At 41.7% G+C, this 27997-nt stretch overlaps 1 protein-coding gene across 19 annotated transcripts in view; it reads right to left on the minus strand.

Moving 5' to 3' along the window:
* Anks1b (ankyrin repeat and sterile alpha motif domain containing 1B) overlaps positions 1-27997 on the minus strand; it is an 861781-nt gene that overhangs the window by 587811 nt on the left and 245973 nt on the right. For all 19 annotated transcript variants that reach the window (XR_005975765.1, XM_041666272.1, XM_041666261.1 and 16 more), the window contains one exon: positions 6120-6285. Coding sequence is in view for 18 of the 19 variants with exons in the window: in XM_041666272.1 (XP_041522206.1) it covers positions 6120-6285 (166 nt within the window). In the remaining variant the exon portion in view is untranslated. The remainder of the gene's footprint in view (positions 1-6119; positions 6286-27997) is intronic.

A 27997-nucleotide genomic window follows, 5' to 3' on the forward strand; every position in this document is an offset into this window, starting at 1 on the left:
TATATAGAAAAGGGGGAGATGTTGGGGACTGTGGACCCCCAGACCCTGAATTTCCTATAAACAACTTGTTTTTCCTATGCTTGCAGCTGCTCTGAGCAAACAAGAGACCCTCCCTTGATGGCAGGGGAATGGTTTCTGGTGGCTTGCAGCTGAAGGATCTCCAGAGCTAGGGTGTGGCCATTGATCAGGGAAGGCACTACATAAGCTGCCCTGGAACACAATAGAATTGGCATTCTTGTTTCAAGGATGACCCGTGTTTCTGTCTGAGCGTCTATGTGTTTCAATCTCCAGCCCCTTTTCCCACCTCACTAACCCTCCCATAGCGTAGGCGCTACAGGAACTCTTCTACATTAGGAGTTGTCCTGACAGTCCTTTCTTTGCTCTCACAGCGGGAAAACATCAATAACTCCAAGAGTGGTCAGCTCCTCCCCCAAGTTCACCAGCTCACCAAACTGCTCCCAAAGGAACAGCACAAAGCCAATCATAAGCCATGAAGTACTCAGAGCAGTGAGAGACTTGGAAAGGGTAGGATCCATGAAACCTAGAAAGCCAGGTTAGCTGAATGAGCAGAATGGAGCAGCGGTGGAGGACGGGGTGCACACAGTTTCTAGACTAGTCAAAGAAGACACAGCTATGCTGGTGCTGTCTCCCCAGCTGTGTTGCTAACAACTAGAGAGCAATCCTTTGGGCGCCCCTGTCAGGAATCTGCATCCATGTTTATTCCTATAATTTAAAAAACACATAATTTCCATTTTAATTCTCGACTCCCCACTGGTAGAATTCATAAACACAGCCCAGAGCGGAGAGCACAGGTCTTAGGAATTCAGCTGGTTCAGCTGGTCAGGCTGATTTCTGTACAAGCCCAAGTATCAACGACAGTAGGGGGAATCATATATCCATGCAAATTAAAATCTAGCTCCATTTAGAATAAAATAAAACCAAAACAACAGCAACTCAGATAGTCATAAGAATCTGTGTTTTCCAAAAGCAGCTGGATGGATAACTTCTCCTGCTGCTATTTAGTCAGCACTCTCGGCAAAGGCCAGAGAAAGAAAGTCCCTCTACTTAAATGCGGGCCGAGTCTTGCCACAGCAGAAGTGATGCCTAAGCCATAAAAGGGAGTGCAGCTTCTGCCGGTTTTCCTTGGGGTTTGTTCTTGGAATCATATTCACATTTACCCAACATATACCAAGAACAATCCAAGTAGGCCATGGTAGGTATGGAAGATAGGATGTTTTTATTTATTTATTTATTTATTTATTTATTTATTTATTTGTTTAATTAGCCCAGACTGATGTGGAACTCACAGTGTTGCCAAATTCACAGTGATCCTCCGGCCCCAGCCTCCTAAGTATTAGGATTATAAGTCTGAGCCACCACAACTGACGTGAGGGAGAGGGTCCCCCTCGGAGTCAGTGCAAGACACATCCAGCGCAAAGGAGATTTAATACTCTGGAGGGGCAGGCAGATAGGGTTTGGGGTGGAACGGGGGGCTGCAAAGACAGCAGCAATAGAAAGAAAGCAAGCAAGCACCAGCGGGATTTTTTGTTTGTCTTTTACAGGAGTGGGTTTTTAAGGAGAAAGGGGGGAAATCTATGCTAGGGTGAGTTGGTAAATCCTGACTGGACACATTAACCAAATAACAAATTTTGATCGTTGGACCTTGGTGTTTTGTTTCAGGAATGAGTCAGTGGCAAAATAAAGGAATAGACCTTGGGGGCTAGCTTTGGGAATGTAATCTAACAGTCGGGGCGGTAGGTGGGGACGGGGGAGAAGGGTAAAAGGTAAAACCTGTCAGAGCCATGTTTGCCATTCTGGGCCCTGTGTTTGCCAAGCTCTGGTCGGTTAGAGCCCTTCACCTGGCCTAAGAATGGATCTTGTACACAGATTCTATTACAGTGTTTAGTCAAGATGCCCTGGCATAATTACTTGGAAGCAAGCAAGAAACTCCTGCAGAGCCATCTCAGAAGTGCAGCTTTAAAAGAAAAATAAGTGAGTGTGTGTTGCTATTGTTGTTGTTAACTAGGTCTTAAGGTTGGTTTGTTCTGTGTGGTGGTCAATAACCAGAGGAGACTTTGACACCTGGAAATGGGGTGCTCCAAAACCTGTGGCTTTAACATTGTGACTTCTCAGGAGGCAGGAGCTGGGGACCCTAAAAACAAGTGACAATGAAAGACGAAAAGCTCAAGGGGAGAAGCTGTGGGGACCAAAGCAGCTATTCAAAGACAGAAACTATGACTGGAAGCTGGGAAGACAGTCCTGACTCCTCTGGTGTCTTTTCCTTAAGTATGGTTCCTTATCAGGGACAAAAATGCAAGAGTTGCTCACTCAGCACAGACATAAAAAAACAAGCAAAAGCACACAGTGAAATGTCAGCCTCCCACGAGCCAGGAAGAACGCCCTCACCAGTAGCCTGGTCATGCTGACATCCCAGATTCCCAGATTGCAATATGGTGATAGAAGGGAAGAGCTAGACTTTCCACTGGTAATGGAGACACTGATCTTCAGAATCCAGCCTGTACTTCACGAGGAGAAACATGCCAGTCACAGAAGGCAAGCAAGCAATCCCCACGCCGAAACAAAGCTCCCGGTTTATAGACAGCTTGCCAGGTATCCAGCTAGACCCCCATCGACACAGTATCCTTAGAGTCAATTGTTCTCCATAGGCTGGAGAAGGAGCACAGAGTTAGGGGCACTTATAATGCACAGTGCCCTGGGTTTGACTTCTACCACAGAACAAAATAAATTAGTGAAGGTTACTTTCCAAATTCCCTAAGTGAGCAATGTGGTAGAAAGGTGATCCTCACAAAACGGAAGCAGCTAGACTTGCAGATTCAGGAACAAAATCAATTACTGCTTATTGATTAAACTTATAATCAGTATAAGTTTAGTTGTGTTCAGATAGCATTAGACACACATGCAGGTAGTCTCTCTTCATAAATTGATCCTTATGTTTCCAGGACGTTCTTTCAGGTTACTTCCAAAGAAATCTATGAAATATTACATCTTAATACATTATACAATCTAACAAATTTTACTCTTCACTTATCAATCCCCGTACATCTATCAGGGCAGGGCTCTCTGGGGCAGGTTTTCCTCTAACATATTGCTTCAGACCTCTGCAGCTTTGATCAGACATGTAAGATAGATGTTCTTGATAGGAACACTCCGTGCCATGCTCCTGTTCCACCCTCTTCCCTTCTACGCCATGTTCTGACATTTTCTTCTTCCCCTCTTTCCCTTTCACTAAAACTTCCTTCCGCTGAATTTAATGTCTGATAACATCTGCCCATCTGTAACATCCGATTTTGTGTTACACCCTCGGTATAGTTTGTGTGCCTTTGTACTGTATGCGAGTCGAGCAAGGGCCTGGAGATTGAAAGAACACACATACAGAGACCAGGGTCATTTGAAAGAAGATCAGTCAAATGCCAGTTTATTCAGGTATGGGGGAGTCCTTATCTACCTAACTGCTGTACAAGGATCTCCGCCCAGGCAGGTGGGAAATGACCATGTTAACAATGGAGACAATGCCCTGCAGCTAATCACCAGACGGGGCAGGGAGAGCACAGAAACACACAGGAAGCTTAGTTAGCTGGCCATAAACTGTCCCCGCGAATGCACCCCAGGAATAAGGGCAGACCAGGGCCCTACACCCATTCATTCACATGTTGTGTGGACCATCTTTTTCCATTCCTAGAAGGTTCCATTTTCATCTCAGATATACCCTGGTGGTTTCTTTCCAAGCTTCTCTCTTCCTGAAATTACATTTTACACTCTACATCTGACAGCTGCAGTAGGTGAAGTCCCCTCAGGTGTGTAGATTTCCCCTTATTCTGCTGGCTCTTGGTTGAGGCTCCTTTCTCTTCAGGCTTAATTATTTTAAACTGCAAACCATAATAGGGAAACTATTTGATGGCATTACTTGGGGCCTAAAGAGAATAGAGTGTCCTGCTCTCCTTTCTGAGGGTCATAATTGTTTCTGACTGGTCCCTGACGGAACTGCTTTTAACCTAAATTCAGTTCTCAGAACTTCTGTGTGAGATGAATTTGAGGTGCTAACCTGTGAAGGGGCTAGCTTAAAGCATGAATTCCTCAGGAATCTCCCCCTTTTCTACCCATAATGAAACAAGATGTTGAAGTCTTTGTGGTGGAGGTGTGAGGCCGCCTTACTTGTGATTACTCTAACGGTGTACCCTTGACATCTAAGCCTATGGAGGACAGTGTTCACTGTAGAATGCTCACACTGGGCTGTCACGGAGATCTCTCTCTGAATTTGTTGCTTGAAGCACCACTTCTCAACAGTATGTCCAGCAAATTCCTTAGGACCAAAGCAGCTTTAACTGCTGCACTGCTTACCACACAGGCCGAAGCTTTGTGGCCTGTCTCTCTAATGTGCTGTTAGAAGGGGCTCCAAAGCCAGGTGTGGTTCAACCCATTTAATTTTCTCACCAGTTTTTTGGTGCCGTTCAGAAGTTTTTCTTCCCTATATTTTTATGCAGAATTCCTTGTTTGCAGCAGAGAGCTGACCGGATCCTAGTCAGTCTTGGTACCTGGGGACATCTCTCCTTTATCCTAACGTCCTTAGTTTCTAGAATACTTGTGTCCCATCAAGGGAAACTGTTAGCCTTTGGATAGCTAGGAGAAACCTACCTTCCATGCTTGGACTCCTTCCTCTAGCGTCACTCTTGACCCTTCCCTGTGCCTATGCCTAGGTAGAGTGCCCGTACAGTTTTGCACATTTTGCCTATATTTTCCTACCTCAGTGGGCCATTCTCCTCAAGTCCACCATGTCCCTTGTTATCTCTCTTGTAAGTTCTAGTGTTCACCCACTTCTATATACGCTATGAGCACTGGTCTTCTCTATGGTGGTTTGTCAATCACTCCTTAGTCTCCCTTCACCCATGGCCTGCGATCATCTGATCTTTGGCCACCCTTACATCTTTTCTGATTGTCAAGGTCACATGAGGACTATCTGACATTTCTTAACACCCTGTTCTTTGTTCACAGTTCCTGTCTCTCCTCATCGCCTGACATAATGTAGCACTATAGCACACAGTGAACAACCACTCAGACTCAAACCCCAGAGCCATCCCTAGTAACACACTCCTGTGCCATCATCTCATGTGTCAGGGCCTCCACTTCCTCGGTTTTAAAGTGATGGACAATGTTAATAACTCACCGCATCCTAAGAGCTACATGACGTTATACACATAAAACACTTAGAACACACAGTAAGTACCTCATAATTTTTAACTACTTTCATTACCATGTTTTTGCCTTATCCAAAAACTAACTTCCTTTTGTATGGTTATGATTTACACAGTACTCCTACCTTAGCACAACTCAAAGACTATTTGTCCATCTCTGTGAAATCTTCTAGTCTATTATCTATAATGGGTTTTCTGGATTTTACTTCAACCCCTCTATAATTTTTCCATTCATTGTCCCCAATACATGCCAAGTACTGGGGCCCAAACCAAGAGCCTTGCACATACTAGACAAGCACTCTGCCGTGGAACTATGCCTCACCCAATTTGCCATCTTAGGCAGAAACAAACCCATTTGGAAATGCAATAGAGTTTGCCTATAATAATAAGCACACTCTCCTCCTTCCATTTCCAGGCAAGGAATGTCAGCATTTACCTAGACTATCGCAATGCCAGCATCCACCCACCCTGTTCTTGCTTTGGATGGTTCATCTTCAGTAACTCCCTCCACCAGAAAAGACTCTCAACCTTTAAACTAGATCAAGTTATAAAAACGTAAGGTAAATTTAGTAACCAAATATAATTTGATGAGTTAGAAACAAATAGGATGTCCAAAGGTCTATATAAAGACTTCTGCTACCAAGGACCCAAAGCATGACATCTCATCAAGGTTCCTAATGCTTTGTCGAACAAAGCAGGGCCATCTCCATGAAGAGCCCTTAATATTAGACTTCACATCGAAACCCACGGCTTACCTGTACTCACTTGAAATGCAAAACTGATCACTGGGACTACCCTGGGACACTTTTATGTTGAGATAATATAGTATGACATAAAAATATTAATGATGCGTCTTCGGTTATGTGAGTATGCAAATCGAATTGGCCAATGGTGAGTAGGAAAAATTACCAGTTCTCGGAGAAGGTGCCCTTGCAATTTCTAGGGAGCAGGGTTTCTTTGTAACGGCTGTGTCCATGAGATCACAGAGAAAGTTCTCATTTTCCGAAGGAAATGTCTCCAGAGAGGCCGATGGCACAATTTCCATGGTGTGATTCCTCTTCTTTGGATAAGACTCCTGAAAAGGAGAGGTAATGAAGAGCTTTTTAATAAAAACACAGCCTTGTCTGATTTATAGAAATCAGAAGGGTAGTTGGGTCCACCAGCTGTTGCCAAATTGTCTAAGAACTGATGCTCTATTTGAAAAGGTCCTATAACTATATGTTGTTATCACTGGTAGCTTCAAAGAGTTCTTATCATTCGGTAAGCCCGAGTTTCCATTAGACAATAACAGTCTGGATCTTCCTCTGCTATGAATATCTACTTTCTAGCCACAGAGTAAACAGCTTCAATCACAACCATTTCCCAGGCCCTCCTCCTTGCTTGCCTCCTAGGGATAGCCATAGAACTCACCTTCGGCCAGTTAGACACAGCAGAATTCTGGAAGGCTTCCGAAGGAATAGTTCTCCCCCAGAGAAGATTGTGAAGGGGCTACTCCCCCTAGGCTCCTCTCTAGAGGAAGGGAAGACTTTGTTCTTTACTATAATGCGAACTCAAGAACAAAATGATTAAAAAAAACCCAGAAGCTACAATATTAAGATAAAAGTGCCTGGTACCCTTATGATATCGTTGAGTTGCTAGAACAGACCTAGAAAAAGCTTCTTCAAGCTTTGTAAGTAAATATCAGTCATTGCTGTTTGAGTTTACACTCAGAATTGTAAGTATCCCATCCATCACATTAACATTTTTCTTTGTAAATACTGTCAACTATATAACTAATCCACTATGGCTAAGACTTTTTAAAGTAAGGATATGATTTATATACAGATTATTCAAATTTTATGTTACTAATTCCTCAATATATTCTAAAAAAACACAATTCAATTAACTGTATAACATCTCAATTTCTTATGAATGATGAATTAACTAGTTACCAATAATTACTGCCCCTTCCGTGTGTGTGTGTGTATGAGAGGGGGGGGGGTGCTATATTAAGCAGTAAAAGCTAAGCTTGCATGTTCTTTTCTTAATTGATAAGACATGGTCCTAGCTCGCAGGGAGTTCATAGTCTACTTGAGAAGACAAATTACCTGCATGATGGATTTCAGAATGAATAATATTTTGTTTTTTTCCTATTTGTTACTTTATAAAGTACACTTCATAACTGGGAAACAAATAACAAGAAAATAAACTCATTTTCTGAAAATCTTCCAAGATCCATTCCATGGTTGATAGAGATTTAGTATGAGCGCCCACTTTCTCTGTAATGATATTTACAGTGAGTGGAATTCAAGGTCAGGGTAATTGCTTTCAGACCACACCAGACCCTCACACATCAAAGAGTCAATTATGTTCACTCTACTCTACTGAAAGCAGGAAATTGGGAGTAATTTATTTTTAACAACAAAGGGTGACAAAGTAGAAAGCATCCAGAGGAAGCAATCAAGAGGGTATTTGCTTTAAAAACCCATGTCAGAGGAGAAACGATGAAAGGAGTCGCAGGGTTCTGCCCAGAGAGGCTGTGCAGCTAGAGAGCGCGTTTCCTGGCGTGTCTGAAAGGCTCTCCCTCAAGTGCAGCCTCGCAAAGTGGAGGGAAGGGTAAAGCTCTTAAAAGGCAAAAAAACTGAAAGAAGAAAAGACTAATGTTTAGAAGATAAGAAGGGGAAATTTGGGTCAAAACTCAAAAAATAAATTTATGAATTAACGCTACTACTTGTTTTATAAAATAAATACACACTGACAAAGTAAGCCAACAAATGGAACTGGAAAGCAACAGAATAGACCCCCACTGCTGAAAATCTCCAGCTACTTCTCTGTGGCTAAGATAATGGATGAAGCCCATTTCGTGGCTAGACCAGATGACTGTGCCGTCCTCCGTGTATTATGTCTTCTGCACCACCCTGTATCCAGAATCTGCTGGCGGCCCTACCATGCGGCAGGAGTTGAATATGCCCTGTGCCTCAGTTGGACAGTCTCTTGTCCTTTAAACAGATAAAACTACCGTCATCTAAAGGATTTGACCTTTTTGTTAGTTTGTTATTGCTTACTTCGTTGCTTTTCAGAGCTGAGAAGCTGTGGTGTACACATGCCATCCTGGATACGTATGAAGCTGAGGCAGGGATATTTTGAGTTTGAGGGCAGCAGCCTGGGTAACACAGTAAAAGAAAGGAGAATAAAAGAAAGAACCTAGGGAAGGGTGGAAGAGAGGAGCGAAAGAAAGGGAAGGAGGGAGGGAGGGAGGGAAGAAAGGAAGAAAGGAAGAAGAGAAAGCTGAGATTACAACAAAATCAAATAAAGTCTAATCAAAGAGTCTCCAATCTTATCTGAGTTGGAAAGGCGAGTATCAACAAAATAGGGGACAACAAATGCTGGAGCAAGTATGGAGGAGGAGGAGGAGGAGGAGGAGGAGGAGGAGGAGGAGGAGGAGAAGGAGAAGGAGAAGAATTTTCAACCTTGAAAATAAAATAGATAAATGAAGTCTCCAGCTAAAACCCTACATTAAATTTATCAGAACAATTCAAGGGTTTGGTAAAGTTGTGATGTCACTGTTTGATGAAACATGATTAGGATTTTTAAATGGCTTGGAGGTTTAATTACTAAGGATGGGCTAATTTACTTTCTCCATTTGTTGGCACACAGACTGATTCCAAACCTTGACGTCTGTGAATAGAGCTACAATAAACTTGGGAGTGCATTGTAACATCCCAACACACTGATTCCACATCCTTTGGGAAAATGCCCAGTAGTGGAATGAATCATTCTCAATACATTTTAATGTTTTTAGAAACTCTATACAGTTTTCCAGACGGCTGCATCAACTGATCTTCCACCCAGTGGTGTTCACAACTCTCATTTTCTCCATATCCTTCCCAAACTATTCATATTAACCGTTCTAACAGCTATGAGAGCTCACTGTAGCTTGGATGTGCATTTTCCTGGTTATTAGGCAGGGGCATTATTTAAACCCATTGGTCATCTTACATATCTTCTTTAAGGAACAGCTATCCAGGTCCTTCATCTATTCTAAAGGGTAAATTGTTTCAAACTATGGAGCTGAGTGCCCTATATGATGATATGATGATGAATGCCTTTCTATGATGCATGGTTTACAAATACATTATCCTACTTCATAGGCCGCCTTAACAATTCACTGTCCTTTGCTGTTGGAAAACTATTTAGCTGATGTAATTCACTCTCTACTTTGTTCTCGTTAATTATTTTGTACTTAGATAAAAAGTGATTTTCCTGGACAAATATGGAGATTTTAATTCTGTTTTCTGCTAGTAGCTTTACAGTTTCAGGTTTTGTGTCTTAAGTCCATTTCAACTTAATTTTTGCAGCTAGGGCGAGATAAAAATTTAAGATAATTCTTCTGTGAGGCCATCAGCTTTTCCACAACAATTTATTGAAGAGGCAGCCCTGTTTTCTGTTTTGAGTATCTCTGCATCTATAATTATTTTAACCTTCAAATATTTGCAACAGTACCTTACTATGTAGGCCAGGCTGGCCTCAAACTTTTCAGTCTCCTGCCTCAGTCTCCCATGTGTTAAGATAATGAGCATCAGCTGTTGTATCTAACTTTCTATAAATCATATATTAACATAAATTATATATAAATTTTATAAACTGTAAGTTACTTCCAACAATGTCTCGTGAACTATCGTCAAGGGTAAATATAAATATACTGTCTTTGATTTATGATGTTTGACATGGGTTTCTGATTCCATGTTATATAAGAGCAACATACATATATGCACAGGGATGATACTCAAATTTTGAGTTTCATCCTATCTTCGGCTAGTGATATGTAGTGGAACACTCCCTTATGACAGTCCTCGGTGGCAGCAAATCACAGGTTCCAGTGAAACATGTGATCACAGGAATAAATAAGTGATATTTTATTGCTAACCTGGGATGCCTACAAGATTAGGTGAAATAAATGCACTTTGAGCTTAGACTACTTTTAACTCACGATGGATTTATCAACATATGACTTATGCTGAACGCATCTGATTATGTTCAAATGGATAAATTAACATTAGCTTCCCATATACATAATTTAGTAAGTTCTATCATATTGAAATTTAATGTTTTGCTCTTAAAAAATCTCTTATTTATACAACTTCTTTATACGTTCTACTCTTTTGAAATAGAATTCCCACAACAAAAGGTATCTACCATAAATACCTAAAGTCAAATCTGTTTCTGAACTTTCAGACTCGTTTGTATGTCATTCTGTTCTCTCTCTGGCATTGCACAGTTTTGATTATCAAACCTTAAAATTAATTTTCCTACCTGGTAGGATAATCTCTCTTCATATTCATCTATGTCAAACTATTCCCGGTTATCCTCAGGTTTATTTGAATGTATCAACATTTTCTAAGTTCTTAAATAAGTCCCTATCCTTTGTCCGTTACCAATAAATTACACTCCCACCCAGCAGGTCACCTAAACAAGCTCACCTTCATTTCTTATGCTTCCTCACTGTGATTCCCAGTCAGTCAAGGGCTAAACTTGAGCGCTACCTCAAACACATTTATTTCTCTCCACTCTGCTTTGTCTAGATAACCAGTGTGTCTCATTGGAACTACCAGAACAACTTTCAAACTAGCCTCTTATCTCCAAGGCTGCTTGTTTTATATAGTTATTATACTTCCAAATACTGATCAGAGGGAGTTGAGGGTTAGTCATGTTCCAATTAGTGTTCTTGCTCTTGTTGCACCTTCAAGAGGGAAGAACAAATGCTATGCCATTAGTACATGTTGACCCTAAGCAGAAATCATAGCACACATCAGAATTTTCTTACCGAGTGATTTTGTTGAATAAACAGTGACCTGCACAGGAATCACATTCATATAACAAGAGCTAGACAAATAAGCCAAGGGATCGTTTAATAAGTTGAAGCATAATCCTATTATTATGATAAATAGTCTTCATATTTAAAGTGTTTGCCTAGCATTTAGTGAAGCTCCATGTGGACGGCAGGGCAGTGAACGCACGCTGAGGAAAATGAGTGCATAAAATAACTCTTCACTTTGTGTCCTACGGTCTGCTTCTTCCTCTTACACAAGTCAAGGCCATCCTCTTTAAAAGGTGTACAAACACTTTAATAAAGTTTGGTTTATGTAAGTCTGAGACAACAACGCTCAAGAAAATCATACATTGAAATCTTTTGTGTTCTGTGAAAAGAACCATATATTATTTACCCAAACGATTCTCATTTAGTGCCCACAACGAATGATCTAATCTTCATTCCGAAAGTGGTTTTGGGAGTGCGAAAAGACTTAGTCAGTACAAGATCTGAGGAGTGGAAGGACGGGGCTCCAACCTAGAATACATGTGTTTTCATTGTGATAAAGGCACTAACACCCAATCTTTACCTCCAAATACAAGGAAAAGAGAAGCCATACATTTGTGAGGAGAATCCGGCCCTGATGGGTTTTTAAGCTCCTGAAACTCCTCCTCCTACAGTGAGAAATATTGGCCTTTGTCACAAGTGTATTGTCAATATATCATTGACAACTAACCCCAGAAATGAGCAACAGAGATGGAAAGAGAAGTGAGTGATCCTGAGGACTCCACCCTACCTGATCTAACTAAACTGGGCTCTCGATTTGGGGAGCAATTGCCCTTTTCATATTTTGCTTCTGTCTTTACTTGAGATTCTGGATCCTACCCTTATTCCTGCACTCACATTCCTGTAGTAGTAGCATAACCCCTGTGTTCTGGGCCATCGTCAGCAACTCTCTTCCAAGGAATGGAGTTTCAGCCCTGAATTAGAACCAGATCCCTGGGCCCTGCACTGTCTAACTTAACTGAGGAAATACATAACTTTGATGCTCTGTTGTCCTTAGCCTGCTCCATCTTATCTTCCCTATTAGACTATGAAGTGTATGGTCCAAACACTGCTTCTTCTGGATGATAAGAAACATGTGCAGAACACTAACTAAATTAGTAGGAAGTTGTGTGCTCCCGTACCTCAAGAAAAATAAACATTAGAAACCAAACCTCAATAGACTATGTTTTTAATATGTTGCTTATGTTGTGTTTCCACAGAAGCTAAAAACTGCTGAACAAATCAAAAATTATAATTAAATATAAGATCTTTTAGTAATGAGTAAAGAATTTTAGTCACAGTAAATAATTGTAGCTATTGGTAGTAGTCAGAATGCAATAAATCAGCTAAAGACATTAACATGGCATTGGCTTGATTTAATACAAGCATGAAATTCATACTAGAGAGAGTACCTGACCTCTTCCCTTCGGTGCTAATTAGGAATGATTTTCTTTGGTAATTGCATAAAGGAAAGTCTAACTGGATTATGCTGACCACAGTAAGGAAGTTCAAGTTTTACTCATTATAGAGACTGGGAGAGACTTGGCCTTCTGACTTAGGAGAATCCATCACAGTCATGAAGAAACCAGGTATGGGCACAGCTGCTTCACAAACACTTCAGTGATGAGTTTTACGATCAGAAACAGGTGGCGCTGGGGCTTTCTGAAGCAGCTCTGACAGACTGTACACCATGAATCTTTTCCTACCCTCAACTCAGAGCCACACAAGGAGACCCGGGTGTTTAAGGAATGAAGGGTTGGCGATCACGGGGGGCACGTGGTCTGGTGCTGAGACCCACATGTGAGGAGGGAAAAAAGCCAGACAGGGTGTTTCCTTTGGACATGGACGAGCAAAACAACCATTTGGTATTTAGCAAATGTCACGCACAGAAACGGTGAAGAAAAAAGTTACAGGGAGATATTGTGCCTCGAACACGTGAAAGGCAGAAGGGAGGTTACAATGGTTCTGCCTCTAGGACCGAAGATGGCAAAGATGGGAAAATGGCAGCAGGAAGAAACGCTTCATCTACACACCAAATTTCTAACAACCGAGTTCATTAGGCTGAACTTGGCTGCTCCCTGTAGAAGGTTCTTTGCCCCTAGAGTCGTCATTACTGGGCCTGATCATCCCCAGGGTGGAGAGAATGGCAGTCAAATTAGATGAATTTTCAGATGGTGGGTGGACTAAAAAGCATTGTGTCAATATCATGAGGCCTGTGTGCTTTCACTGCTCTCTGGATTCTTTGGCTAACAAAAGAAAAAATAACCCTAAAACTTGGGAGTGTGGGTTTGTGGCTGTTTGGAAGTTTGAGATGATTCAGAATCCCAAATGACTCAAAGCAAATAAAAGCTTTTGGAAGTAGCCTGCTTTACTTTGACGTACCCACAATATCGAGAGAGAGAAAAAAAATCCTCAAAAGATTTGCAATGACATTCAAGTCAGGAACATCATAATACAAATATAGAACAATAACAAAAGAATTTTAAAAGAACGGCCATTGGCTGTAAGAAAAACTTGATGCCCACAGGACAGCCCTAGAAAAAAAGGAACACTGGTTACCGTGCTAAGGAGATAACTCCTCCCCTCCCATGCAGAACCATATTCCAATCACTATACCGCCAACTATATCGTGCTGCATGACCACGGGGCTTTGCAGACGCATATATAAATTAAAGGTCTATAAACAAGGAGTCGGTAGTGGACTAACCTTTACAAAACAGTTTCCGAGACCCAACAGGCTGGTTGAACTCACAGTGGCCGAGGCTGCAGATGTAAGACCTGCATACCATCAAGTCAGGCAAAATTCCAGCATGGATAGGGCAGAGGCTCACAAAAGTCCTAACTCTGATAGGGAACAGAAATGGGCAGTTGATGGCTTCTGGGGAAGGGAGAGTCAATGAGGAATGCGGACCCACTTAGGATGGCCGAGGATGGCCTTACAACCACACATCTACCAGCAGCACTGATTGGATTCGGGGGAGGGGACAGAGACAGAGAGATGCTCAGAGAGAATGAGACTGAAGAGGTGACAGAGCAGTTAGGAGCATTCGCTGCTCTTCCAGAGTGGTTCAGGTTCTGGCAGTTACTTCTAGTTCAGGGCTCTCTGTAACTTCGGGTCCAGGAGAACCAATGCCCTCTGTTGGCTTCCACAGGTACTGCAAGCACTAAATAAGTGTGAGTGAGTGAGTGAGTGTGTGTGTGTGTGTGTGTGTGCGCGCGCGCGCGCGCGCGCGCGTGCGTGCACGCAATGGCAATGGGTTTTTGATCCTACTGCACGTACTGGCTTTGTGGGAGCCTAGGCAGTTTGGATGCTCACCTTACTAGACTTGGATGGAGGTGGGCGGTCCTTGGACTTCCCACAGGGCAGGGAACCCTGATTGCTCTTTGGGCTGGTGAGGGAGGAGGACTTGATTGGGGGAGTGGGAAGGAAATGGGAGGCGGTGGCGGGGAAGAGACAGAAGTCTTTAATAAATAAATAAATAAATAATAATAAAAATAAAATTAAAAAAAGACTACATGAAGTTGGAAGTAAGGTGTGGTAGTAGAAACCTGGAAAAGTTGTAGATGTGGCACTGGGGTGGTTTTGATAAAAAGAAAACATTGCATATTTGCACAAAATCCTCAATATATATTAAAAGCTCCTTTTAAATAAAGAGGAAGGAAGATGAGTCGATGTTATAGTAATGCGCCACGCTAGCCTTGGATCTAGAGGTCAGCAACAAGAGAGTAGGGAGATAGTTCCTTCCATGACAAGCCTTTCCTTACACGCATGAGGACCTAAGTAGAATCGCCAGAAGTGCTAGATGTGGTGGCACCCCCTGTGACCCCAGAACTATAGCACTGAAGATGGAAGACAGGCAGATCCCCGGACTTTTCGGGCAGCCAGCCTAGGCAACCGTGAACTTCAGGCTTAGTGAGAGACCCTGTCTCAAGGTAGAGGGCAACAAAGGGAGACACCAACATCAACCTCTGGCCTCAAGACTGTCACACCCATGCACCCACACACATGTGCATGTACCATGTGACCCACACACATGTGTAAGCATGATATGCATAAATAAAGCATAAAAATTCAACTAGGAACCAAAGAATGTGGGCAGTGCACAGACGATGAAGAGGATGGAAGGCCAGAGTCTCCACTAGAGACTATAGGGAAAGCAGCATGGTTTGCTTTATTTCATCCTGGTTAAACAGGCTAAATAGGTTAAAATAATAACTGTGAAATAATAAAATTGCTTTTAACCTGCTAAATCTGGGGGATTTGGTACAAGAACAACAGGAAATTCATGACACATCAGCTGAAGAAATAAAAAATAATTGTACCTTAATGGAAAAGAAAGTGCTTTGCGGTCAATAATCAAAGCCATTGATTTTTATCTCTCTCAAAGTCAGAGTGGTACTGTTCCATCAGCGTGCCTCCTACTTATCTGGAGTCATGACACAGAATCCAAAAGTGAGTTTGAAAAAAATAAGTGTCTGCCAATAACCAGGTGAAAGAGAAAACCATGGAAGGGAAGGAGGTCAGCCTTTTCCATTTTATGTTTAAATAAACATCAATGGTCTGATATAATAACTGAAAGGCAATAGATTATAAAAGATATGTGAAAAGAAACAGTTACAATGTTTGTGGGATTTTTTTTTTTATATTTTGAAGATGACAATTCAAGTCAAAAGGGATACAATGGATAATTTAGTAATTGCTAGTTTGGAACAGACCAGTCATTAAAAAATAAGAACTCTGAAAAAGATCTGAAAGGCTGTATCCATCTATCTTTTTTAAATATAGTCTCCTTATGTAGTCATGTTTGAACTGAAGCTTACTACATAAAAGAGGCTGGTTTTGAACTTGTGGTTCTCCTTCTGCTTCTACCTTCTGAGCACTGTATTTCAGTAAATTGATATTCACTATATGACCACGAAGATTGATCCCAGGTAAATGTTTAAATAATGAGAAAATGCATTTGTTATTATAGTAACCTTAAAGAATGACCTCTGATTGAAAGATCTAACAAGACCCATAACCAGAACTGCAGAGGAAAAAAGGTGACCAACAAATAGACATAAAGATGAATTTATATGTGAAGAAATAAATAAAATTTTCTTTAACAAACAAGACTAAGGATTTGTATCTTTAACATGTAAACAGAATAATATATTAAAATTAAGCAGATGAAAAACCAGGGGAAAAAAAGCAAGTGATCAGAGCAGATCATGAAAAATAACTAGAAATACCGTGTAAGTGCCGGTGTCTGGATGCTCTTATAACTTAATATGTGTGACTTTAAGCAGCTATGCTTAATCAAACTGCTAAAAAACAATGCAAAGGGGCTTTAAATGGACACTTTACATATTTTTTGGTGAACATGTGAGCTTAAACATCTTTCAGCCTAGTGTGCCAGTCACTAGTCAACATGGACTTAAAACTTATATTTAACTTTTTTCCTATTACCTGGGAGTAGATGGAATCAGAAATTCCCATGTCTGTTTCTAGAGCATATCCGTTCATATGCATCACATAGCTGTTATTATTTTCACATCACTATGTTTTACTGAAATGGAGGGCAAAAGAGCACAGCCTTCCTCTTCTCATCAAGGATGTGGAAAGCGATAACATTGCTGGGAGCAATAGCGAACACCTTTAATCTCAGTGCTTGGGAGGCAGAGGTAGGTGGAGCACAGTGACATCAGGGCCAGCTTGGTCAATATAGCAACTTCCAGGCCAGCCTGGGGCTACATAGTGGTAGCAAGTTTCAGGTAGCCTGAGCTACCCTATTTCAGACAAAAACAAAATAAAACAAAAGGCGGAAGAGAGAGAGTCTTTAAAAAGCCATAATGAGATCTCACCCTTATCAACCATTTGATTATAAATATTAGGACATAATCCCCTTTGGAAGAAGTTGTTAACATGCAGGGAGCCAGATCCATTGCAAATTTCCCCTCTTCAGAATGGAAGGTTTCGATCCTTCAAACTGTTTCAAAGGTTTCCCACTGCAGAGAAACCAGGTTGCTCCTACCCAGGGCTGTTACTTTGAGTATGGCATGTTCTTGTGTTCATCAGCCCAAAAACGCATGGATGGGAGCCAGAGGCCCCGGTACCTCGCAGCAGGACCTTATTTGGAAAGTGGACCTTTGTAGGTGCGTAATAGGTTTGTTTAATAAATGCTCTTGTAAAATCTGAGTGATTCTTTAATTCAATGACTGCTGCCAACTCCTTGTTTCCAACTTGGAGCTTCTAGAACTGCCAAACGATAGAACAACTGCCAGATGCCTGTGCTTTAGACAGGCAGTTATGGTAGACAAGCAAACTAATACAGGGGGCAAGGTAGAAGAGAAAACATATCATTAATAGCCATATTTACAAAAAAATTAAAGGATTAGTAAAATACTTGACTCGTCATTTTTAGTATCTGAAATTTTCTGTGTGAGAAGAAATCAGCAACTTGGGATTAGCAGGAGAGGCTATTATCTCTGCTCATTACAAAACTCTCAAGTCAAAAAACTATTAAAATTCTAAACCCACATATTGTGTGGGCCACAATTTCTACCGGAAAGAAAATTCTTTTCTAGTATTAAACCTAAAATTAAAAATTCAATTTTAAGTATGTGCAGTGAATCACAGTTTATGTCAAAAGACTAAAACTTATTTTTGTCTGGATTGAAAAGATTAATGAATATCATTGATAGAAAAAAGCAATGCAGTGTAATACAGGGTCTATAGCACTTGAAGCTACATAAAATCCTAGTGGGTCTCTTTTAAATAATGCAGACTTGAGACATTATCACTAAATTCTCAGTAAATCAGAAATTCTAACAGTGAGCTCAGAGGTCTATGTTGTACAAACCCCCTTCTGGTGACATACGCTGGAAGAACAGAGTATCAGTTAAAGACTAGGTGGCAAGAGGAAGAATCCAAGCTTTTCCTTTGCAGCAAAGTCCCAGTTCTCTCATTTGAGAAGTCAGGAAGCAATGATATCTACTTCAAACTTTGTGAGAGTTGAAAGTGCAATAATAAAATAATTAACTTTGATCTGTAATGAGATATACTACATAAACTACACAGTGTGGTGCCCTAGGGCCTGCCTATGTGGTCCATGGATACAGCCATTGTTACGACTCATTTTAAAATGCAATGACTACAGAAGTACCAAGGTGGGTGTGATGTCAACTCATCGTAATCCCAGTATACAGGAGGCTAAGGCAAGGTGATCATGACTTCACGTTAGCCTGGACCACGTAGTGAACTCCTGTCTCAAATGCAAGTAGAAACTAGTGGCATTTGTGCCAAAATATTGTGTCTCTTGAGTGAAGGATTAGGCACACCTTTGAGGGTTAAAAATGGGAAAGAAGACGATATTCTCTTTATTTTGGTCAACCTTTAGAAAGCTATAAATTCTTTTCAAGAAAAAAGTCTGTGAATATATAGGCCACCTGAAGAAAATGATGAAACAGTTACAAAAATATGCAACTTTTACTTTTAATTTCTGGTATGGTTGTGAAGAAACCTGCCTACCCAGGTGAAATTGTAAATAGTGAAATCCCAAGAATAATCTCCTTAATGAGGCAAATAAATGCAACTTAAAATATGCCAAACACTAATCGAAACCAAACAGAGATCATCTCAGTATGAATTCTCAACAAAAACCCAGATGATCTACTTAGGAAGCAAAAAAGGAACAAATGTAGTTTACAGATGGGATAACAAAAAGGAAACGCATTCTGCTAAACACCCTTCCCGTGAAAAGATCAGAGGGCATTGCCTATAGAGTATATAGTATTAACTATAGTAGGGGGAGAGCAATCCCAGATGATTTCTGCAATGACAGCAGTCAATATCCCATCCTTTCATGTGGGTGGGGAAGGAGAAGCACTAAATCATTAGAATAGTGAATTTAAAAACTGAAAAACAATGGAATATTCAAACATAAACAAACAGTCTTTTTACAATTAGGTATAGCAATTCAGGAAAGGCCGGTCAGTTTAAGAAACAGACAAAATACAGTGCATTCAAAGGGCGACGAGCATAATTGAGTTCAAGCAAGCGATGCTGGACTGGTGTAATGTTGCAGGGACACACGTTTCCTGTTACCATGGATGACCAAGGAAAAGAGGCCAGGTCCCACCTGATGGGGTGACCAAGCTGGGGCCATTATTCTGGAGAACGTGTAGTTTGAAGGGCCAGAGCAGAGACAGAATACAAAACACATTTTCCAGTTTGCTTCCTCTTCTTTCCACCCCCATCTTTTGATCCTGTGAAGAAACAGTAGGCAGCTTGCATGCCAATTTTTCCTTTGTCACTCCTGCTAAGCACACCAAGACTTCAAGTCACTCAGCTAGGAATTTAGAGAGTACAATAAGAGACTGCCTTGTTTTCTTTCCAAATTATGAATAAAAGCCCGGAGCTTAACAAATCTTTCCTACAAGGAACCGACCGGTCAACACTGTAAGCTCTACAGACCGGGTGGCCTGTCCCCACTGGTCAGTGCTGCTGGGACAGCAGGGGAACAGCTGTGGTGACAGGTCCACACAACGGCGGGGTGAGACTGGGCTAGCAGGAGGGTCAGATTTGCTCGGGAAACTGCCCACAATACAAAGAGGTTAGGCCAATAGGACTATATGTCAGTGGGGCTGGGCAGACAGCAGACACCGGCTCAGACATAGAGAAAATGGGAACCCCACAATTTGGTAGATTGGAACTAGGTCTCCCAACCGGGTTCTTTTTGGCTAAGCTTTCTCTGCATGCATTCTGCACCATAAAGCAGGTGACACAGGCTCAGTTAGTTCCTGTCCAAAATTTACAAGCCAGTGATGTCCCCTGAGGGAGGTAGGAACAGAGTAGTCCGGTCGCAGTGACCAGGTTACTGCAGGAAAACAACTCACTTGGCCTGTTAGATAGCTGTAACAAAAACTGTCAAAAGGCAACAGTAAATTTCCTTTTTATTATTCACAGAGAAAGTAATCAAAATTTTAAAATAATAAACATGAATATAACGTGTAAAAACTATTATTAATTTAAGCTCCAGATACAGCTTGGCTCTTCATGAACAGTATGCTTTTAAAGTACTAGATTGCAGATAAGATGAAAATATACACTGCGCTCTCTAGTCCCAAAATTTGTTAGAATTATCTAAAAAAATAAATGGCTGAGTAAGACATGTTCACAAGTTAGGGTGAAGTTCAGAAAAGTTCAGAAGTTTTAATCTCACATAGTAATTAAATGTGACAAATCAATGTTAATTACCTATCTATCTTATTCATTTACTACCTTTTCTCCTCAAAGGCTGAAAGAAAATAAAGGAAAGAGATCACTAGGAAGATAGTGCTGAACCTCCATGCTGGTAGAAAGCACTGTGTTTAAGTACCCAGGCCTCCTTCATCCGGGCTATTAATAAACACTTAGTGCTGTGAACCAATTATCTCATGCAGTGATGCAGTGCAATGAACTCCTGCTTCTAGAAACTCCTGCATTCCCCTCTCTGCCTTCCAAGAGCATCACCTGCTATGAAGTAAGTACATGTGCAAACAAAGTGCAATGTCGTCAAACCTTTAGAAAACACCTTTCCAATGATTTACAAGGTTTTCATTCTTGGAGTTAATGTGATTTAGGAGGCAACTTGAAGATGTTCAGCTTTAGATAATATTAAAAACTGTTGGCTCAAATAACCAATAGCAACAACTGAATCATTGGAATCATGTGTCTGCAGGCAGCTTAAGAAACTATTGGCTAAATCAAGGAATCTTTTATGTCAAAATAAGAATTTCCCATATGTTATCTATCTCAGTTACTTTTCTATTGCTGTGGTAAAATGCCACGATCAAGACAGCATATAAAAGAAAGCATTGAATTTGGGGCTTAAAGTTCCAGAGTGTTAGAGTCCACAATGGTGGATCACAGGAACAGTTGTGAGCTCACACTTAATCCACAACCACAAAGCAAAGAGAGACACTGGGGTTGGCACCAAATCCTCTGAAATCTTAAAGTCCACTTCTAGTGACACACTTCTGACAAGACAAGACCTTCTACTCCTTCCCAAACAGTTCCACCAACTAGGGGCTATGCATCTATGCATTCAAAAATATGAGCCTGTGGGAGCCATTCTCATTCAAACTACTCTCTGGCACCTAAGATTCAGGGCCAAATCATAATGAAAATTCATTTACTCCAACTTTAAAAGTCTCCTTACGTTTTCACAGTCTCAACACTGTTTGAAAGTACAAAGTCTCTACAGAGACTCAAGACATTCTCAATTTTAACCCACTATGAAAATTTCTTTTAAATTTACATGCTTCCAGCATGCAATGCTGTGGAATATACATTACTATTCCAAAAGGGGGTAATGGAGACAGTGTGGGGAAATACTGGGCTGAAGCAAGACAGAAACCCCGCAGGGACAATTCCAAATCCTGCAGCTCCCATGTCTAATGCCAAAGGGCATGAATGGCTCCACCCTTTGGGATCTGTTGCTTGAAGCATACTTCTCTCTTTTGGGTTGGTTCCACCCTTCCTGTTCTGTAGCTCTCCTGCACAGATGTCTCATGGATCTGGTATATCCAAAATCTTGAGCTCTCCAAAACAATCTAGGCTTCATTTTCTCAGCTTCACACAATAGTCTTCCAAGGAATCCATTCAGGCGCTCCCCTGCTAGAAGCCTGGCTTCAGTGGCTTACCTTAGCAGTGGAAGAAGAGTCCATAACTCCTTCACCACTGTATCTTTAAGATTCTAAACTCGAACCATATGGGAAACACTTTCAAGTTCTACTGCCCACTTGGGATGGAGCCTAGCCCCACTGAACCACATTTGCCAAAGCTTTCCGGTTTTTGTTGCATTTTGAGAGCAGAAAATTCCCCAGACTTTTCCTTTTTGACAAATTGGAAGCTTTTCTGGATGGGGTCTTTCCCTGAGAACATCCCTCCCTCTTTGTTCTATTTCAGAATCGGCCCTTCCTTTCATTGTCTCTTCCCTTTCAGCACAAGTCTAGATCCCAACACTAAACTTCCTACTGCCCCTTCCACTTCGAACCCCCTATTTATACTTCCTTTGTCCTCCTTGCTCTTTTCGTCACAGGCCTGCATAACAGTCGCACAACAGAGTCAACATTAGGCTGTTTTGAAATCTCCAACAAGGAAATTAATCCAAAGCTTTCCAATTAGCAAATAATTAGGCAGAAAACAGCAACATTCTTTGCCAAAATATCACAAGGATAGTCTCCAGCCTGGTTGCTAATATTGCTCCCTATTGAAATCTCTTGATCTGGATTGTCATAGCCAACATAATTGTTCTCAGCATGATTATCTTCCGAGGTCCTACAAGGATGACATATTGAGCCTCATTTATACCATTTACCTGCTCCTTAGTCCAAAGTCTCCAAGTCTTCCCTGTTCCTCCAAAACAATAGCATGATCAGGCCGGTCCCAATACCCCACACTCCTAGTACCCCACTTCTGCCTTAGTTATATTTCTCTTGCTGTCATAGAACATTACAAAAGCAACTTATAAAACAAAGTGTTTAATTGGGCTTGTGGTTTCAGAGGATTAGAACCTGTGAAGGAACAGCTGAAAGTTCTCATCCTGACGCGCAACCACAAGGCAGGAAAATAGGACTAGGAACGGCATGAGTCTCTTTTAAAACTTCAAAGTTCGTCCCCAGTAACACACATTCTCCAGCAAGGTCACACCATCTAATCCTTCCCAAATGATTTCACCAAGCTGGGAACCAAGTACTCCAACATATGATCCTTTGGGGGCCATTCCTCTTGGAATCACCATATCATCTGTCTTCGTGATTCTCATGCTTACTCTGGTAACTCAAGCTCCTTCCACACTCTGTTATTCAAAACCAGAGTCTGTGTCATCTTGGAAAATTGACTTCTTTACTTCACTTTCCAGTTAATCCCATGACAACATTCTGCTTCATTTGCTGGTTCAGCTGGCTTCCTACTGACTTTGAGCAGATCTTTACTCATAACTGCCTATTCAAATTCTCCATCTATTTAAAGGACAGCGAAGGGAGACTTTAACACTGAAAAGAAAGTACACTATACAGCAGCTCAAATCTACTCTAAAAAATAAAGAGCAAGCAGAACTAGGGTTATGTATTGGCCCACCCCAATATCCAGTCCATCTGTCATCTGCTGCAGCACGTGAAGGGACCAGGCCTGAAGACAAAAGCTGCAGGATTTCTATGACACAGGGCAACAGCAAGATAAGAAAGAGGAGTTCCATTGAAGGTCCAGCATCAATAGTGTAGCAGAAACCAGAGGCCTCAAACCAGACCAATGGCCCTTTGTAATGAATGAATACTTGCAAGTTAGAAGGTGAACCCAAAGAAAAGCATATAGTCATCCTCCTGGATATTAACCTTCATCAGGCGATGAAAGGAGACAGAGACAGAGACCCACATTGGAGCACTGGACTGAAACCCCAAGGTCCAAGTCAGGAGCAGAAGGAGAGAGAGCACGAGCAAGGAACTCAGGACCGCGAGGGGTGCACCCACACACTGAGACAATGGGGATGTTCTATCGGGAACTCACCAAGGCCAGCTGGCCTGGGTCTGAAAAAGCCTGCTGTAAAAATGAAAAGAGGAGGAAGAAGAAGAGGAAGAGGATGCAGGGGCCAGGACAGAGCTCAGTGAGAGAGCCCAGGCCGGCTATGCAGTAGGACCTCTTTGTGATCCCAGCATGGAGACAATCATCCCCCTCCCTCCCAAAAGGAGAGCCTTGTGTTGGGCCTTGTACCATCTACCGCACAGTGGTCCCTGAGTCAATAGAAATGATAGATGAGCGCGTGTGTCGGCATGACCTTAATTCTGGCACTGGTGACAGTCAACATGGCAGGTTTGTATTTTCTATATGCTGTTGGTTCTGAAATCCATTTTTCCAGAGCGCGTTCTGATGCCTGGCAGTCTCCAAACCTAATTCTATTCATGTGGATTCCAGTGTGTGGCAGATCACTGAGCCTTTGCAGCCTGCTCACTGCCTCACGTATGGAACGGGGTGGCAGCATCTATCTAAAATGGTCATGGGGGGAATGAAGCAAACGGTTGTTGCAGAAGATCGACCACCACCCCAGAGCATAGTTGGGAATCCTTTGAAAACAACTAGGCCCTCTGAATGTGGGTGACAGTTCTGTGGCATGGGCAGTTTGAGGGGCCACTAGCAGTGGAACCAGTATTCATCCCTAGTGCATGAACTGGCTGGCTCCTTGGAGCCCATTCCCTATGGTGGGGTACCTTGCTCAGTCCTGATACAGGGGGGAGGGCCTTGGTCCTGTCTCAAGTGAGGTGACAGATTTTTGTTGACTTCCCGTAGGAGGCCTCACCTTCTCTGAGGAGGGGATGGGGAGTGGAGTCAGAGAAGATGGGAGAGGGAAATGGGATTGGTATGTAAAATAAGATTGTTTAAGATAAAAGAAAGAAAAGAAAAAGAAAAACCAGAGATAGGAGTCCACACCCTCACAAACATTCTACTTCACTAGCTCTAAGGTAAGCTGGAACTTAGGCATCTGGAGATGCTAAATATCTGTCTAATTAGATACACCATGCTCCCACGCTAACAACCTTCACACTGCATGAAGTCTTACAGTTTTCAAGAACACTTTTAAAAACACTCAGTATTTTTCCTACAAGGGCTTTAAAAATGCTTGCTATTTTAACCATTCTGAAAATGTTCTCAGAATTATTTGGTTATTATTGCATCTCTCCTTTGAGCCTTGATAAATTATCTGTCTGTCTGGTTATCTGGGTCCATTTACTAGAGGCGGCCTTATAGGAACTGAGAAGGAAAGGGATCATAATCGACAGAGCAGTGGATATATCTCTAAGATTCCTATCAATTGTATGACACATTTTTCCCGTTTTCTTCTTTGGAGAAATAAAAAGGGGGGGGGGGGTAGGCTCTTAGGTGAGCATTACCACTAAGTCTAAAAAGAAAACTGAATGTCTTCAATGCCTTTCACTATTTCTAACCAACATTGCTTGATTCTTGGAGAGAGGCTGTCAGGAACCCTTGACCTTGCTATGCCGCTGAGGCTGCTTTGATATCTAGATCCTGTTGGTGCACCTTCAGGGTGCTGGGATCACAAGCATGGAACACCACACACGGACAGCTGTGTTCTTTCCTTCAGGGCGGGATGAGGAGCTCTAGTCTAGGCCTAATTCTAGAAAATGAGCTGGATTTTTTTTAATATTTATTTATTTATTATATATACAATATTCTGTCTGTGTGTATGCCTAAAGGCCAGAACAGGGCACCAGACCCCATTACAGATGGTTGTGAGCCACCATGTGGTTGCTGGGAATTGAACTCAGGACCTTTGGAAGAGCAGGCAATGCTCTTAACCACTGAGCCATCTCTCCAGCCCGTGAACTGGACTTTTAAAAATGCCATTTCTCTCCTAAATTAAATTTATTAACACATTTAAGTTCTGCTGGAGTTTAGCAAACCCATTCAGCACTCGACCACCATTTATTAACATTTTTCCACAAAATAAGGAAAAGCGTAGAATGCTGCTTTTTGTCTCTTAGATTTGTGCCTAAAGAGTATAAATGATCTAAAACCAAAATGAAAGGCAGACACAGAAAGGGGGAAAATGCACAATGCAATGAATAGGAATCTTAGAGTTATAGCCCTCGCTCTGTCAGTTATGATCCCTTTCCTTCTCACGCCACTGCAGCTACTCACAGTAACCCGTCTCGAGCCTGCTCACCACACTGTTGGTGGGCACCCTGTGAGATGAGGTGGTTTCTTTTTGCGCACTTTCTCAGATTATTGCACAAGTGTATGGGGGAAGTGTAACTGGACCCTTGAACTATTTGCGACTTCAGGTCATAACTCCTGCTAGCTGTTCTCTGGCCTCCATATGTACACCATAGCATGTACACACACACAGACAGACACACACACAGACACACACACACACATACACACACATACACATACACACACACACACATACACATACACACACACATACACATACACACACACATACACACACACACACACACACACACACACACACACACACACATGCAATAACAAACAGAAATCAGAAAAGATGGGAGGAAAAGCAGCCAAAACCCCAAACAGGCTAGCCACCATGATCAGGAAGCCCCTGCCGTTAGACCAAAGCGTCTTTCACTGTGTCTGGTTTTCTCAGCCCTCTTCTGTTCTAGAGCCCATTCCCTCTGTTCTCGTCATCTACAGAACAAGGTGTGGTCTGGTTTCAGAGCTGTAACCCGTAGTCTAGGACCCTTGCATGGTATTGTCATTTACTCTTACGACAGGAGAAAACACCTCTCTTCCCAGGACAGATACTCAATTCTTGTTTCATTTTTATGAACAAGAACACAGGAACATACATGAGCGGCCAGGGCCACTGTGTGTATCTGTGAGACACCGACCAAAAAGATGAATCCCAGCCCCAGGACCAAGGCCAAGCAATAGTACTGACTAAAGGCAGTCCTTAAAATGGGATCTCACCCTAACCTGACCAAAGTCTTGCTGTTGGGTAACTGTGGCCTGAAAGTATCTCTTAAACTGGGAGGCAGAATAGGAGCTAAGGAAATGGATCGCAAAGAGGCTTTTATTTTCCCGTACCTAACTCTTCAGCACTGAATGTTTTTAAACTTAACCAAGAGTTACCGAGTAAGTGAATTATTCTTATGCCCCACGCTTACAACAAATCTGCTGCAAATATGTTGTTCCTATATTCTAAAATATCAAGTATGTTTCTTGTTTTTTCACATTCTATCTCCAAGAATTATAACCCAAAGAAGTAGTTCTCAGGGATAGAAAAGGCAAAGCTACTCTTTTTAAAGTGATAACTTGATGTGAAATAAACAAGTAATTGCAAATTATAAAAACAGAGTCTGTAAAAAGAGTCTGGTTTTTTTTTGGAGTTGTGATTTTATGGCTGTCACTGACACTGCCCTGTTTATCAGAGAACTAAAATAAAAATCATGTGCAAAGCCTTGGGCTCTGTCCCCAGTGCCGCATGAAACAGGGCATGTTGGTGCCACTTGTGGCCATGGCACAGAGGCAGAAGTGTCGGAAGTTTAGGATTATCCTCAGCTGCAAATTGAGTTTAAAGCCAGGTTGAGAAAAGGGCAGACATATATACACACACTCCCGATAGAAATTATTTCACCAGTATTAGCTAAGTAACTTTAGAAATTTAGCTAAGGAGAACCATCTCCTTGTGAAAGAATCTCAAACTGGAATGATTTTGCCTCGTCCTCAGGGATTCTCCATTGAATGCCCCTCTGTCCTTTCTTATAAACCATGTCTTTTTATAACTGAGATGAAAAAGATTTGGGTAACAAAGCCTCCGCCATTGCTGACCACTCTTACTGCAATTATACAGAGCACTAAGTAGAAAAAGGTTGGGTGGATGGATTGCTGAATAAAGAGCCTGACGGACAAACACAGGGACATGAGTTTGGATCTCTAGAATCATAGAAAAAGCTGGGCATGGTACCTCATGCCTGTAACCCCAGTACTGGAAGCAGAAAACAGGAAATACTATGAACTTATTGGCAGCCAATCTAGCCAATCAGTGCGCTCTAGGTTCAACAAAAAACCTTATATCAAAAAAATAATATTTAGAACACATCAATCCACATGAAGGCCAAGTCTATTCAGAGAACTAAATGCCAGGGTAATAAAACAATTTACATATATTCATTGCTTTAGAGTTTGTCTATAAACCTTCAAAGTTCAAGGACAGTAAGGGAGCTGAGAGAAAACTACAGCTAGCCAAACCATTAACACAGTTTCCAGAACAGCAGTTGAAGCAAAAGACCACGGAGTTTAAGGCTGGGCCTTGCCAGCTTCCTTTGCATTAAGCAGATGGTCTGTGAGAGCTCAGGAAATAAATGAAAAAGATTTGGTAAATCAAGTTATGTTAAGATACACTCACCCGTCCCCCATCTTTCTTCTGTCATTCTAAGCTCCTTC

This window comes from Microtus oregoni, unplaced genomic scaffold, assembly GCF_018167655.1.
Source record: "Microtus oregoni isolate MIOR12 unplaced genomic scaffold, Mior012 000001F_ref0000356, whole genome shotgun sequence".
Classification (NCBI taxonomy): Eukaryota; Metazoa; Chordata; class Mammalia; order Rodentia; family Cricetidae; genus Microtus; species Microtus oregoni.